This window comes from Hemitrygon akajei, chromosome 3 (assembly GCF_048418815.1).
Source record: "Hemitrygon akajei chromosome 3, sHemAka1.3, whole genome shotgun sequence".
Classification (NCBI taxonomy): domain Eukaryota; kingdom Metazoa; phylum Chordata; class Chondrichthyes; order Myliobatiformes; family Dasyatidae; genus Hemitrygon; species Hemitrygon akajei.
In genome coordinates, this window is record NC_133126.1 from 24661557 (window position 1) to 24677205 (window position 15649).

Genomic DNA, 15649 nt, shown 5'->3' on the forward strand with positions numbered 1-15649 from the left:
TCAACAGTTTTCACCATACGTTAATGTGGAAGAGTGAACAGTAAACGGTTAATCTTACTGCAGTCCTGTTTTCATTGACACGGTTTACCTCTCTGTTTAGTTCAGCGTTCTCTGACACCTGAGCGAGAACACTACAAGGTTGATGTTGTGTACTTGGATTTGTAGAAGATTTGCACCTTGATAGAAGAAATGAAAAGGATGACTATTTTCTAAATGGAGAGAAAATACAAAAAACTGAGATGCAAAGGGACTTGGGAGTCCTTGTGCAGGATTCCTTTAGGGTTCATTTACAGGTTGAGTCTGTGGTGAGGAAGGCAAATGCAATGTTAGCATTCATTTCAAGAGGACTAGAATAGAAAAGCAAGAATGTAATGTTGAGCCTTTATAAAGCACTGGTGAGGCTTCACTTGGAGTATCGTGAGCAGGTTTGGGCCCCTCATCTTAGAAAAGATTTGCTGAAACTGTTCAAAAGAGATTCACAAAAATGAGTCCTGGCTTTAATGGCTTGTCATATGAAGAGCATTTGATAGTTCTAGGCCTGGGATTCAGCAGAATGAGGGATGACCTAATTGAAACCTATCGAATGGTTAAAGATCTTGATCGAGTAGATGTGGAGAGGTTGTTTCCTATTGTGAGTTGTCTAAGACCTGAGGGCACAGCCTCAGAATCAAGAGACTTCTTTTAGAAGGGAGATGAGGAGAGATTTCTTTAGCCAGAGAGTGGTGAATCTGTGGAATTCTTTGCCACAGGCAGCTGTAGATTCTTAATTGGTCAGGGCATGAAGGGATACTGGGGGAAGGCAGGAGACAGGCTGAGAGGAAAATTGGATCAGCCGTGATGAAATGGCGGAGCAGACTTGATGGACCAAATGGCCTAATTCTGCTCCTATATCTTATGGTCTTAAGATAAGACCCTTAGAGTGAGTAGTCAGCCAAAGATTTTTTCCCCCAGGGTGGGTTCCCCAGGCTAACACAAGGGGGGCATAATTTTAAGATGTTTGGAAGGAAAGTACAGGCGGGATGTCAGAGATATTTTTTACACAGAGAGTGGAGAACCCTCCTGCCACAGATGGTGGTAGAGGCGGAGACTCTTAGGCACATGGATGATAGAAAAGTGAAGAGCTATGTGAGAGGGTAGATTGATCTTGGAGTTGGTTAAAAGGTCAGCACAACATCATGGGTCAAAAGGTCTTCACTGTACTGTAGCGTTCTTTGTCACTTTCTCTAGTTTGTTGCTCCAGATTCCAGCAAATGCAGTCAGTCTCTTGGGTCTCCTTATTTTGGTGACCCATCTCCAAACAGCAGGTGTCAGGACCTGATTAACAGCCCTGATCAAGGGGTAATACTCTTGCAATCATTTACGCCAAGTAAAACATCTTGGGAGTCTAGATGTTTACACCTCTGCTTGTGAAGTGTCAGAATTAAGATCTGCTTGAACCTTATCTTTTACAGATACCTGCACAAGAATAAGCTCTTATCATCTTTCAGTGAGGATGTCTTTGCAGGGGTCTTGAGTGGACCCACTCTGCTGTAAGTAGCTGGCATTTACTGGGTGGATGGGGATTTTGGTGTAAGATTTCCACATTTTGGGGCAGATGCCTACAAGACATATAGAGAACGGAATAGGGACACTCAAGTGTTTGGATCTTTGACAATCGATTTATTATTGTCACATTCACTGAGATACGGGGAAAAACCTTGTTTTGCTTACCATCCAGATTTAGATTCAGATTATTTACCACATGTACATCGAAACGTACAGTGAAGTAAGTCATTTGTGTTAACAGCTAGCACATGTAAGGGTATGCTGGGGGCAGCCCACTACTGTCAGCACATATTCCGGTGTCAACATAGCATGCCCACTGGGCTCAGCAGAACATGACAGCAAAACAAGCCCCTTTCCTTCCTCCCACCCGTTCACACACAATGACAGTCCTCCAGTCCCAGGGCAGGACTCCCGTCTCCTGGCTTTGGCCATCAGTTGTCGAGTTCCAGACTGACCATTGGACTTTGATCTTCGGTATTGACTCCAGGACTAGCAAATGATAGGACAGCGAACTCCTGGCTCGCCTTCTGACCAGCTCTTGTGTCTCCTGCTCATGTGGATGTACGATCCAGAGAACCGCCAACTTGTGTCAGCCTGATGTTCACGGATCCTTCATCACCCATCCACATCGCTGGTCTGCAAGTGCAGAGCTGAGGCCTAGATCTCTAGCTCCTCCATGTCCCTGTTCCTAAACTTAATCTGACCTCTAACACCCCCACATCACTGTCCCTACATCCTAACCTGACCCCTAACTCCCTTCTCTATCCCCACAACCATCCCTATGAACTTTAAAAAAAAACAAGTCTGAGTCATGATCTTCGTGGAAACTGCAGTTCGGCGCCATCTTGACTGGATAGATCATGTTATACATCAGTACTCAGAGGTAGTACAACAGGAAAATTAATAACAGAATGCAGATTAAAGTGTTACAGAGAAAGTGTAGTGCAGGCAGACAATAAGGAGCAAGTGGGAGGGGTCCTTGATTATTCTGGCTGATTTCCTGTGGCAGTAGACAGTCAGTGGCAGGGAGGGTGGTTTTTGTGATAAGTCTGGGTTGTGTTCATAACTCATGATTTTTTAAGATCTCGGGCAGAGCGGTTGCCATACCAAGCTACGGTGCATCCGTACAGGTTGCTTTCTGGGGTGTATCTGTAAGATCCTCAGGTTCACGCCAAATTTCTGTACCTTTCTGAGGAAATAGTGTGATTTCTTGGCCATAGCACGCACGTAGCAAGACTAAGACAAGTTATTGGTGATGTTTACACCGAGGAATCTGAAGTTCCGAACCATCTCCACCTCATTGTTGATACAGAAGTGTGTGTGTTTAGCCCCAGTTCCTAATGTCAATGATGAGCTCTTTTGTTGATATGGAATGGAAGGTTGTTCTCTGGACATTATTTTCTCTGTCTCCTTCCTGTACTGTGACTCCTGATTTGGTTTTATCAATCAAAGTCGCTCTAGTGTGATAAAAGGGCTGAGGGAGTTCATGGTGGAGTACAAATCGATGTTAGTAACACAGAACTCTCCCTGGCATGGTAGCGTAATGGTTAGCACAACACAATACAGTGCCAACAGTGGGGAGGGGGGTGGTATTCAACTCCCACCGCTGTCCATAAGGAACTTGGACAATCTCTCAACGACCGAGTGGGTTTCCTCTGGGTGCTCGGTTTCCTTCCACATCCTAAAGATGTATGCCGACTCGGTTAATTGGTTACATGATTGTGCAGGCCCATTGGGCTGTGTCTCTTTAAAAAAATCGGAGCTGGTTTATTTTTGTCATGTATAGCAAGATACAGAGAAAATCTTGTTTGCAAACTGTTCATACAGATCAGATGATTACACGGTGTATTGAGTGCATAGTGCATTGCACATTACCTAGTGTCATGTACATACAGTCAGTCTGTGTATGTAGTTACTAGTACATGGTGTTTTCTAGGATTGCATTTCTATTTATTGTGTCATCTTTTTGGTTTTTGCATTGTGATTTCTATGCTTATTGTATTTTACTATGCTGCATCGGATCCGGACTAACAATTATTTCCATCTCCTTTACACTCGTACGCGGTAAAATGACAGTAAACAATCTTGAATCTTGAATTATGAGGTGGTACAAGGTAAAACAATAACAGAATGCAGAATGAGGTGTTGCTGTTACAGATGAAGTGCAGTCAGGTGGACAATCAGACGCAAAGCCATGTTGAGGGAGACGAGGTCACGAGTCCATTTTGCCATACTCGGGAACCATTCAATAGTCGTATAAAAGCTGTCCTTGGGGGTACATGCTTCCAGGCTTCTGCATTTGATGGGAGACATTTTTTTCTCACTGTTCCTCCCTACACCATCACCTGACTGCAGGGATGTGTCCCAGACCAGCGTGCACTCTCTCCCTTCCAAAGGGCTGGAGCCACTGAAAGAACTGATGGCCAAGAACACGTGGACCCTGAAGAAGTTGCCTCCTCTGAAGACGTTCCTACACCTGACGAGAGCCGACCTCACGTACCCAAGCCACTGCTGTGCCTTTAAAAACTGGAAGAAAAACAAGGGGTGAGTGTGAACTCCTGGGAAAGGACAGGCCAGGGAGAGTGATGGGATGATGGACACCAAAACTTACCAGTGAATTGCCATCAGGGAGATTTTCAAAATCAGAATCAGCTTTATCATCATTTTGAGTGCCTGAGCAAATATTGAGATGTGTAGAGGGAGAGAGAGTTTTAAAAAAGTGAGTGGGATGGTTGGCACAATTTGCATGTCATAGACCTGAGGAATGGTCGGATTGCATAGAGTGAGCGAGAGAGTTTAAAAGTAGTGAGGGGGAGGGCAGCCAGCACATTTTGCATGCCACAGTTCCTGAGGAGACATTAGGCACTTGGCAAGGTCCAGTAAAAAGAAATTAGACTTAACCGGAGAGGACATTGTGTGAGTAGGCCAGCATTAGAGTGCTTAGGCTCATCGAGGCTTCAGTGAGAAGAGGCGTAGGCTGTAGGTAGATTTTTTTTTGTTATTTATTTTTTCTTATCTCACATTTAGAGCAGTTGGGATGCCAGGACAGTGGGCTGCTGCCCCTGAGGGATTTGAGAAGGGAGGGAGACCTCCATTGTCCCTGTAAGAAGTGCATCTAACGAACCGCATTAAAAAGTTGGAACTGGAGCTAGATGATCATCTGGGAGGCTGAGGAATTGATAGAGAGGACTGGTAAAAGGAGTAGGCTGCCAGTGCTGTGATTGTTCCCTTCAACAACAGATTTGGATGCTGTGGGGGGGGGGGGGGGGGTGGGCCGGCAACTTGGTAGATGAAAGCCGTAGCGTTCAGGTCTCTGGCACTGAGTCTGGCTGTGCAGTTCAGAAGGAAGGGGGGAGAAGAGACGAACTGTAGTGACAGGGGATTCATTGGTTAGAGGAACAGAAAGGAGGTTCTGTGAATGAGAACAAGATTACCGGATGGCACGTTGCCTCCAGGTGCTAGAGTCAGAGATTTCTCAGATCAAGTCCGCCACAGTCTTAAGTGGGAAGGTGAATAACCAGAGGTCATGGTCCATGTCAATAGCAAAGGTGTGGGTGGGAGGGCGAGGAGACACCGGAAAGTGAGTTCAGGAATTCGGTGCTAAGTTAAATTCGGTGGCTAAGGAGTTGGTGCAGGAGGGAGGGCTTCAGGTTTTTGGATCATTGGGCTCTCATCCAGGGAAGGTGGGCCTTGCATAGCATTTACATCCGGAGGGGGACCAATATCCTAGCAGGGAGGTTTGCTGGTGCTGCAAAGGGGGTGTTGGGTTTAAACTAGAGTTGCATGGGTACAGGGTGATGGGAACTAGAGTGCCAGAATAGATAGTGGAGTGGTTGTGGAGAAAGCTGTTGTCAAGCCTACATTGTCATAAGGTGGGCGTTGGGAACGGACCCAAATGCAAGACACAGACACTGAAGTACCAGGGAGAGGACTAGGTGTGTCAAGAAAGCAAGGGAAGTGGGGAAGAAACAACGCTGGACAAGACACAGCCCCTGGACAAAACTAGGAGACAGGGCATGGGCTAGGACTAGAGTAGGAAAGTGGGACCTGGACAAGGACTCCAAACCAGAGACTGGACAGGGACCCGGAACCTGGGTCTTGACTCAGGCTTGGACTCCGGATCCAGGTGAGGACTGGACGTGGCAAGGCAACAGGACTGGACACGGGGCAGGACGCGGGACTGCAGGACTGGACGAGGACATGAAGCTCAGACTTGGTCTTGATCGAGGGAGAGCAGGAACGCAGAGCCTACGTCGAGGGAGAGCAAAGCAGAAGTGGGGAGAGGTGTAGCTGGACACGGACACTAGCCCTGGCCGAGACCAGGACTCGGGGCCTAGGCTACAACTTGGACTTGGACGCAGACTGGAACCTCCTCGGAGCCTTGGACTTGAGCACAGGAACACAGAACACAGAGCCAGGACCCCTCCTTAGGAACAGGACGTAGGGCCGGGGCTTTACACAGAGTCAGGACCCCTCCTTGGGGACAGAACTTAGGGCCGGGACTCATACAGGGACACTAAACACAGGGACACAAAGAGACAGTTCCAAGCTCAACGATAGATAGTTCCTTCTGTTGGTGTGGCAAGGCTCTGGTCTCACTCTGGCGGCTGAACTTGACGGCGATACAGGCGAGGACACAGACATGGATAGCTGGCGGGGCTACAAGCATGGGTTGCTGGTGGGGCTACAGGCCAGGCTTCAGAGGGAAAGAAGGGAACAGTCCAGCCTCAGGGTAACAGCAAAGATGGCCTGACTTACCCAATGGAGGCAAGGACAGGAAGGGACAGATCCCACCATAGGGTAACGGCAAGGACAGCCTGACTTACCCCACAGAGGCATGGACAGGATACTGACAAGACAAACCAGCAACCACACTCGAACCCAGGGCCACTTATATTCCTGCCCCAATATGAGAATCAGGTGCCTGTGATTAAGCCCAACAGAAACAACGGACAGCCAGAAGACCCGGAGTCCACGGACCGGACCATGAACCGGAACGCAGATTTTACGGACTGGACCATGACATACATAATGTGGCTGGCAATCAAAAGGTTGAGCATGGAAGGACTAATGTTCTGAGCTGCGTATATTTCAGTGCAAGGAGTATTGTAGGAATGTCAGATGAGCTTAGGGCATGGATCAGCACAGGGAATTATGACATTATAGCCTTTAGTGAGTCTTGTTGCAGGAGGGGCGAGATGGCAACTCCATGGTTCCGTTGTTTTAGATGTGATAGAACAGGAGGGATTAAAGGGGGAATTATTGGCATTACTAGTCAGGGTGAATATCACAGACAGGCTGGAGAATTCATCTAGTGAGGCTTTATAAGTCGAACTGAGGAATAAGAAAGGTATAACCACATTAATGGGGCTATATTATAGAGCACCCAGCAGTCCATGGGATTTAGAGGAGCACATTTGTAGAGAGATCGCAGACTGTTGCAAGAAACATAAAGTCGTGATAGTACGTGATTTTAACTTTCCACGTATTGACTGGGATTCCCGTGCTGTGAAAGAACTGGATGGGAAAGAGTTTGTCAAATGTCTTCAGGAAGGTTTCTTTAATCAGTGCATAGAAGTCTCAACTAGAGAGAGTACGATACTTGATCTCCTATTAGGGACTGAGACAAGGGCACGTGACAGAAGTCTGTGTAAAGGAACGCTTTGCATTGTGATCATAATGCCATTAATTTCAAGGTAATTATACAAAAGGATAGGTCTGGTCCTTGAATTGAGATTCTAAGTTGGAGAATGGCCCATTTTGATGGTATCAGAAAGGATCTAGCAAGTGTGGGTAGGAACAGGTTGTTTTCAGGCAAAGTTGTACTTGGTAAGTGTAAGGTCTTCAAAAGTGAAATTTTGAGAGTGCAGAGTTTTATGTTTCTGTCAGAATAAAAGGCAAGGATAACTTGTTTTTTGAGTAAGATTGAGTCCCTGGTTAAGAATAAAAAGGAGGTGCATAGCAGGTATAGGCAGGCAGGAACAAATGAGGTACTTGAGGAGTATAAAAAATGCAAGAGAACACAAAAGAAGGAAATCAGGAGAGCTAAAAGAAAACGTGAGGTTGCTCCAGCAGAGAAGGAGAATCCTAAGGACTTCTACATATATTTTAAGAGCAAAAGGATAGCAGGGGACAAAATTGGTCCTCTGGAAGATCAGAGTGGTAATCTATGCACGGAGCTGAAAGAGATGGGGAAGATCTTAAGTGGGTTTTTTGCATCTGTTTTTACTCAGGAGATGGACTTGCAGGTGAAAGGCATGAGGCTATGCAGCAGTGAGGACATGGACCCTGTACAGATTACAGAGCCGGAGGTGTTTGCTGTCTTAAGGCAGATTACAGTGGATAAATCCCCAGAGCATGACATGATGTTCCCTCAGATCCTGTGAGGCAACTGGAGAAATTGCAGTGGCCCTAGCAGAGATATTTAAAGCATCCTTAGCCATGCGTGAGGTGCTGGAGGATTGGAGGATTGGAGGATAGCTAATGTTGTTCTGTTGTTTAAAAAAGGTTCTAAGAATAAGAGGTGGATACGATAGGACCTTTTAAGAGACTTCTGGACAGGTACATGGAGCTTAGAGAAATAGAGGACTATGGGTAAGCCTAGTAATTTCTAGGGTAGGAACACGTTGGGCACAACTTTGTGGGCCAAAGGGCCTGTATTGTGCTGTAGGTTTTCTATGTTTCTATGTTAAGGGTGAAAGGTGAAATGTTTAAAGACAACTTGCATTTACTCTGTCTATACCCCTCATAATTTTGTAAACCTCTATCAAATCCCCCCTCATTCTTCTACGCTCCAAGGAATAAAGTCCTAACCTGGTCAGTCTTTCCCTGTAACTCAACTCCTGAAGACCCGGCAACATCCTAGTAAATCTTCTCTGCACTCTTTCAGTCTTACTGATATCCTTCCTATAGTTAGGTGACCAGAACTATACACAATACTCCAAATTTGGCCTCACCAGTGTCTTATACAACCTCACCATAACATCCCAACTCCTATACTCAATACTTTGATTTATGAACGCCGGGATGCCAAAAGCCTTCTTTACAACCCTGTATACTTGTGATGCCACTTTCAGGGAATCTGAACTCCCAGATCCCTTTGTTCCTCCACACTCCTTAGTGCTCTACCATTTACTGTGTATGTCCTACTTTGATTTGTCCTTCCAAAATGCAACACCTCACACTTGTCTGCATTAAATTCCATCTGCCATTTTCTGGCCCATTTTTCAATAGACAGTAGATGCAGGAGTAGGCCATTTGGCCCTTCGAGCCAGCACCGCCATTCAATGTGATCATGGCTGATCATCCACAATCAGTACCCCGTTCCTGCCTTTTCCACATATCCCTTGACTCCGCTATCTTTAAGACCTCTATCTAACTCTTTCTTGAAAGCATCCAGAGAATTGGCCTCCACTGCCTTCTGAGGCAGAGCATTCCAGAGATCCACAACTCTCTGGGTGAAAAAGTTTTTCCTGAACTCCGTTCTAAATGGCCTACCCTTGTTCTTAAACTGTGGCCTCTGGTTCTGGACTCCCCCAACATCGGGAACATGTTTCCTGCCTCTAGCGTGTCCAATCCCTTAATCTTATATGTTTCATTCAGATCCCCTCTCATCCTTATAAGTTGGTCTAAGTTTTCCAGTTGGTCCAGGTCCCTCTGCAAGCTTTGAAAGCCTTCCTCACTGTCCACAACGCTTCCAATCTTAGTGTCATCAGCAAACTTGCTGATCCAATTCACCACATTATCACCTTGATTATTGATACAGACAGCAAACAACAATGGTCTCAGCACAGATCCCTGAGGCACACCACTAGTCACAGGCCTCCAGTTTGAGAAGCAATCATCCACTACCACTCTCTGTCTTCTCCCACACAGCCAATTTCGAATCCAGTTTACAACTTCTCCATGGATACCTAGTGTCTGAACCTTCTGAACTAACCTTCCATGTAGGACCTTGTCAAAGGCCTTACTAAAGTCCAAACTGGCCAAGGTCCTTCATTGGGACTGGAAAGGAAGGGGGCAGAAGCCAGAATAAGAAGGTGGTGGGAGGGAAAGGAGTACAAGCTGACAAATGATAGGTGAGACCAGGTGAGGGGGAAGGTGGGTTGGTGGGGGAAGTGGGATGAAGTAAGAAGCTGGAAAGTGACGGGTGGAAGAGGTATAGGGAATCCTGCCCCCAGTCCCAGATCTCAACGTTGTGCCCTGTCCCCTCACCCTCAACCCCGCCTTTACTCTACCATCCCCTTATCAACACTTCCTCAGTCACCAGCACCCTCCATAATGGTGGAAAGTCACTGAGGATGTTGTTTCTCAATTCCCGCAAGAGGGAGAGTGACCAAGGATGGAAGAAGTTCAAGACTTGCTGAGGGCCACATCAGCCAAACCGGCTAACACTCGAGTTTCCATGCCAACAGAAGCAACCACTGAGAATCAGAATCAGGTTTATTATCACCAGCATGTGACATGAAATTTTTTCACTTAGTAGCAGCAGTTCAATGCAAAACATAATCTTAGCAGAGAGAAAAAATAATAATAAATAAAATAAAACATAATAAATAAACAAGTAAATCAATTATGTATAATGAATAGATTTTTTTTATGTGCAAAATCAGAAATACTGTATATTAAAAAAAGTGAAATAGTGTCCAAAGCTTCAATGTCCATTTAGGAATTGGGTGGCAGAGGGGAAGAAGCTGTTCCTGAATCACTGAGTGTGTCCCTTCAGACTTCTGTACCTCCTTCCTGATGGTAACAGTGCAAAAAGGGCATGCCCAGGGTGCTGGAGATCCTTAATAATGGACACTGCCTTTCTGAAACACCGCTCCCTAAAGATGTCCTGGGTACTTTGTAGGCTAGTACCCAAGATGGAGCTGACTAGATTTACAACCTTCTGCAGCTTCTTTTGGTCCTGTGCTGTAGCCCCTCCATACCAGACAGTGATGCAGCCTGTTAGAATGATCTCCACAGTGAGGGGGTGACGTGGTACTGCTGTGAGTAGAGCTGCTGCCTTAGATCTCCAGCGACCCCGGTTGGATCCTGTCCTCAGGTGCTGTGTGGAGTTTGCACGTTCTCCCTGTGACTGCCTGGGTTTATTCCTGCATCCCAAAAGCATGCGGTTGGCAGGTTAATTGGTCTCCATTAATTACGCCTTGTGTGTAGCTGAATGGAAGAATCTGGACAGTGTTGAGAGGAATGTAGGGAGTGAAGATAGGATCAGCGTAGGGTTGGTGAGCATTGGAATGGACTCACTGGGTGGCTTCTGTACTGGATGTCTCCATGAACATAGAACAATACCATACAGTGAGGGCCCTATGGTTCATGATGTCATGTCGATCAATATAAACCTACTCCATGATCAATCTAACTCTTCCCTCCTTTGCAGTTCATAACACTCCATTTTTGAGACCCATGTCCCAGTTATATCAGCCTCTTGTGTCATTCCCTGACTTTTGACATCTCCCCTAAACTTTCTTTCACTCACCTTTCCTGAACTTTAGGTCTGAATGTTATTTGTTTACTTTTTATTGTTCGCACGATTTGTTCTGTTTTTTTTGCACATTGGTGGTTTGGCGGTCTTTTTTAATGGGTTCTATTGAGTTTCTTTGTTTCTGTGGCTGCCTGTAAGAAGACAAATTGAACATAGTATATGTAAGTTTGATAATAAATGTACTTTGAACTTTGAACTTACTGAATGTCCTTGTTGTTGGCCATTGTCACCCGGGGCAAAAGATGTTACTGTCCACTCTATCCATGTTTCCGATAATCTTATACACCTCTATCAAGTCACCAAGTGAATCTCCTTTGCACGCTCTTTAAAGCTCCTGCATCATTCCTATAATGAAGAGACCAGAACTGAGTGCAATACTCCAAATGTGGTTTAAACAGGGTTTTATGGAGCTGCAATATTACCTTGCAGCTCTTGAACTCAGGGCCCCCAATAGCCTTCTTAACCTTCCTATCAACTTGGGTATTAACTCTAAGGGATTTATGGACATGGACCTCAAGATCCCTCTGTACCTCCACACTGCTAAGAATCGTACTATTAACCTTCTGCTCTGCCTTCACGGAAGTGAAAGAGTTAACATATGAGGAGCGTTTGATGTCTGAAATTGTACTCACTGGAGTTTAGAAGAATGAAGTGGGGGAGAGATCTCACTGAAACCTATCGAATATTGAAGGGCCTCGAGAGAGTGGATGTGGGCAGGATGTTTCCAATAGTGGGAGAGACTAGGACCAGAGGGCACAGCCTCAGAATAGACGGATGACCCTTTAGAGCAGAGATGAGGATGAATTTAATTAGCCAGAGGATGCTGTATCTGCAATTCCTTGCCACATACAACTGTGGACCCAAGGCATTGGGTATATTTAAAGCAGAGGTTAATAAGTTCTTGATTAATAAGATCATCGAAGGTTATGGGGGAAAAGCAGGAGAATGGGGTTGAGAGGGATAATAAAGAAGCCAAGGTGGAATGGCAGAACACACTCAATGGGCCAAATGGCTTAGTTCTGTTCCCATGTATTATGGTCTGCTAGTTTGGCCTTCCAATCTTACAGTTGAAATCCACTTGCCAACAAACTAGTGATGACAAAATGCCTGTCCTGTTTTGATTTCCTTCAGCATGATTTTCTACGGGTTTTATGTTCCAAGACTAACGTACATCTTCCTGGTCCACAGTTTACCCTACAGGCTTCTGGAGTCACTGATGTGCAACCAGACCCTTGGCCATGGTTTCCGAAGGAGAAGGTCCTTCACTTTGTACGAAGGAGCCTTTTACCAGGACTACACAGAGGGTAACACAGACAAACATAGCCCTCAGCAGGGCCTGAAACGCCAAGATTTCCACAGCAATTCCCACTATTACGTGTTCTTCGAGGAACAAGGAGATGGAGATGTTGGCTTTGGTCAGGAGCTGAAGAACCCTCAGGAAGACCACGTGCAAGCTTTTGACAGCCATTATGACTACATGGTGTGTGGAGGGGGTGAGGAGATTGTATGCCGGCCAGAACCAGATGAATTCAATCCCTGCGAAGACATTATGGGTTACAACTCTTTACGGGCTATTGTGTGGTTTGTTAATCCATTGGCTATAGCAGGGAACATCTTTGTTCTCCTCATTCTGCTCACCAGCCGCTACAAGCTGACAGTGCCCAGGTTCCTGATGTGTAACCTAGCCTTCGCGGACTTCTGCATGGGTGTCTACCTGCTCCAGATCGCTTCAGTGGACCTCTACACCAGGGGCGAGTACTACAACTATGCCATCGACTGGCAGACGGGCGCTGGCTGCAACTCAGCTGGTTTCTTCAGCGTCTTCGCCAGCGAGTTCTCCGTCTACACGCTCACCGCCATCACGGTGGAGCGCTGGTACGCCATCAACTTTGCCATGCGCCTGGACCGGAAAGTGCGGCTGCGCCATGCTGCTGCCATTGTGGCCGGGGGCTGGCTGCTCTGCTTGGCGCTGGCCGTCCTCCCCATAGTGGGGGTCAGCAGCTACATCAAGGTCAGCATCTGCCTGCCAATGGACACGGGGACCCTGCTGGCCCAGGGCTACGTGGTCCTGGTGCTCTTACTCAACATTGTGGCCTTTCTGGTCATCTGCGCCTGCTACGTGAAGATCTACCTCAGGGTGAAGAGCCCCCACTACAAAGCCGGAGGCAAGGACGCTAGAATTGCCAAGAGGATGGCGGTGCTGATCTTCACTGACTTCACCTGCATGGCCCCCATCTCCTTCTACGCACTCTCGGCCGTCTTGCACAAGCCCCTGATCACGGTGACCAACTCCAAGATACTGCTGGTTCTCTTCTACCCATTCAACTCCTGCGCCAACCCCTTCCTCTACGCCATCTTCACCAGGGCCTTCCGCAGGGACGTCTTCATCCTGCTGAGCAGGGTGGGTCTCTGCCGACGGCGGGCACAGCTCTACCGGGGGCAGGCCGTCCCCGGTGGGAAGAGCGGCTCCTCCTGCAGCCTTCGCCGATACCGTGGCAACTGCCAGCAAGTGGCGGCAGCCAGCCGAGGTTGCCGAGAGACGGAACTGTGAGCGTGGAGAGCCAGCTCATCAAACCTGCCTGGTGGAATGCACTGAAGTTTGTACTACCATCGGAAGGTTCAATTGCCCCTACTTAGTGCTGGGTCCAAATGGTGCATTGAGATGAGGCACTAACAGCAGCCCGAGGGGAAAGTGGGTCTAATTCAACTTAGATTGAGGAATCCCAGTACTGTTTCTTCACAGATATCCAAAAGTTTATTCACTAACAAAAATACATACAATAATCAGGGGTTTACAAAGCTTTTTGCAATTCCACATTAAACTATGATTATTGTTATCTATAAATCATTCAGCTTCTTCAGGGCCCACCATTCTCAGAGCTCCCCACTGTGTCCGTAGAGACTGTGTGCTCTTTCTCCAAGAAGCCTGGGGCACACCCCGAAAGAGGGACGGGCAGTGACCGCGGACCAGGGGTGTGTGGCTAAAGCGCAGGCAGAACTTGAGGAGCAGCCCCTTCAATCGAGGTCCTGTTTCGACAGCCCCACAGCAACCACGGATGCAGTTTAGTCTAGAATTGGACTGTTCGTTCCATAGTAATTGACTTATAATTGTCACATGCAGCAAGATACAGAGAGAGTTTTCCATTGCATGCCATCCGGACAGATCATACTAAGCATAAGTACATCGCAGTTAGTCCAAATGGAAAAGCAATAACGGAATAGAGAATATAATGATACAGAGACTGCACAGTGCAGGCAGAGAAGGGCCACAACAAAGAAAACTGAGAGACCAGGGGTTTATCTTTGTTATACAAGAGGTCCCTTTATAGCATACAGAACATTACAGCACAGTACAGGCCCTTCAACCCACAATGTTGTGCTGAAGTATTCCATCATCAGTCTAACCTTTCCCTTCCACGTACTGTGAGGCCTCTATTTTTCTATCATCCACGTGCCTACCTAAGAGTTTCCTAAGTGACCCTAATGTATGTGCCTCTACCACTGCCCCTGTAAGGGTGTTCCACACACTCACTCTCTGGGTAAGAAACCTACCTGTGTCATCGCCCCTATACTTTCCTCCAATCCCCTTAAGGTTATGCACTCCTGTATAAGGCATTTCCACCCTGGGAAAAGTCTATGTCTGTCCACATGATCTATGCTTTTCATCATCTTATTCGCCTCTCATCCAAAGAGAAGAACCATAGCTCGCTCAATCTATCCTTTCTATCAGCAGGATAGAAGCTTTCATTGAACTTGATGGTGCAATTTTTCAGTTTTTTTTTAAGAGATTCTCGGCACGGTAACAGGACCTTCTGACCCAATAAATCCATGCTGCCCAGTTGCAGCCATGTGAATAATTAATCTACTAACCCATATGCCTTTGCGACGTTGAAGGGAAGCAGAGCACCCAGAGGAAACCCCCACAGTCACAAAGAGAACCTATAGACAGAATTGACCATGGGTTGTTAACATTACGCTAACTGTGTGCACCCTGCTTTTGTATCTTCTGCCTGATGGGAGAGGGGTGAAAGTAGAACAACTGGGATGGGGTGTCTTAGGTTACATGGGCTGTTTTCCCGAAGCATCTGGAAGTATAGACGGAGTCCATGGAGGGGAGGTTGTTTTCTGTGGTGTACGGAGCTGTGTCCACAATGTTGCACTTTCTGGTGTGCTTAGACGGAGCAGTTCCCATACCAAGCTGTGATACATCTGGATAGGATGTTTCCTATAGTTCCTCTATTGTATATAAATTCCCGCGGGCCAACCAGAATATGTTGAATTTCCTTAGCCTGGACTGGTGTCCACAGCCTGTCCTCCAAGAGCTATCCAGTTACATTGCATCACACTTACACTTGGAAAAGTCCATGGAGAAATAGCAGCCCCAGGGAGGTTTTTGTGTACAGCTGCCTTACCCTTTCCACCTCATGCCAAGGCAGGCCTTAGACTCCGTGCCTGTTTGAGCAACAGTGAGAGGTTCTATTGCTGAATGACACCAATGAATTTTGCACCATCTCCTGTTTTAAAGAGAGATTAAATAAGATAAAACTTTATTTATCCCGAAGGAAATTATTGAATAAACTGGTTTTGTTTTCCCTGGAACAGAGGAGGCTGAGGGGT

At 46.6% G+C, this 15649-nt stretch overlaps 1 protein-coding gene across 1 annotated transcript in view; it reads left to right on the forward strand.

The window, feature by feature from the left end:
* tshr (thyroid stimulating hormone receptor) overlaps positions 1 to 13583 on the forward strand; it is a 64084-nt gene extending 50501 nt beyond the window's left edge. The window contains exons 8-10 of the mRNA XM_073037605.1: positions 1452 to 1529; positions 3901 to 4089; positions 12233 to 13583. Coding sequence (XP_072893706.1) covers positions 1452 to 1529; positions 3901 to 4089; positions 12233 to 13583 — 1618 coding nt within the window. The remainder of the gene's footprint in view (positions 1 to 1451; positions 1530 to 3900; positions 4090 to 12232) is intronic.
* The last annotated feature ends 2066 nt before the right edge of the window (positions 13584 to 15649 follow it).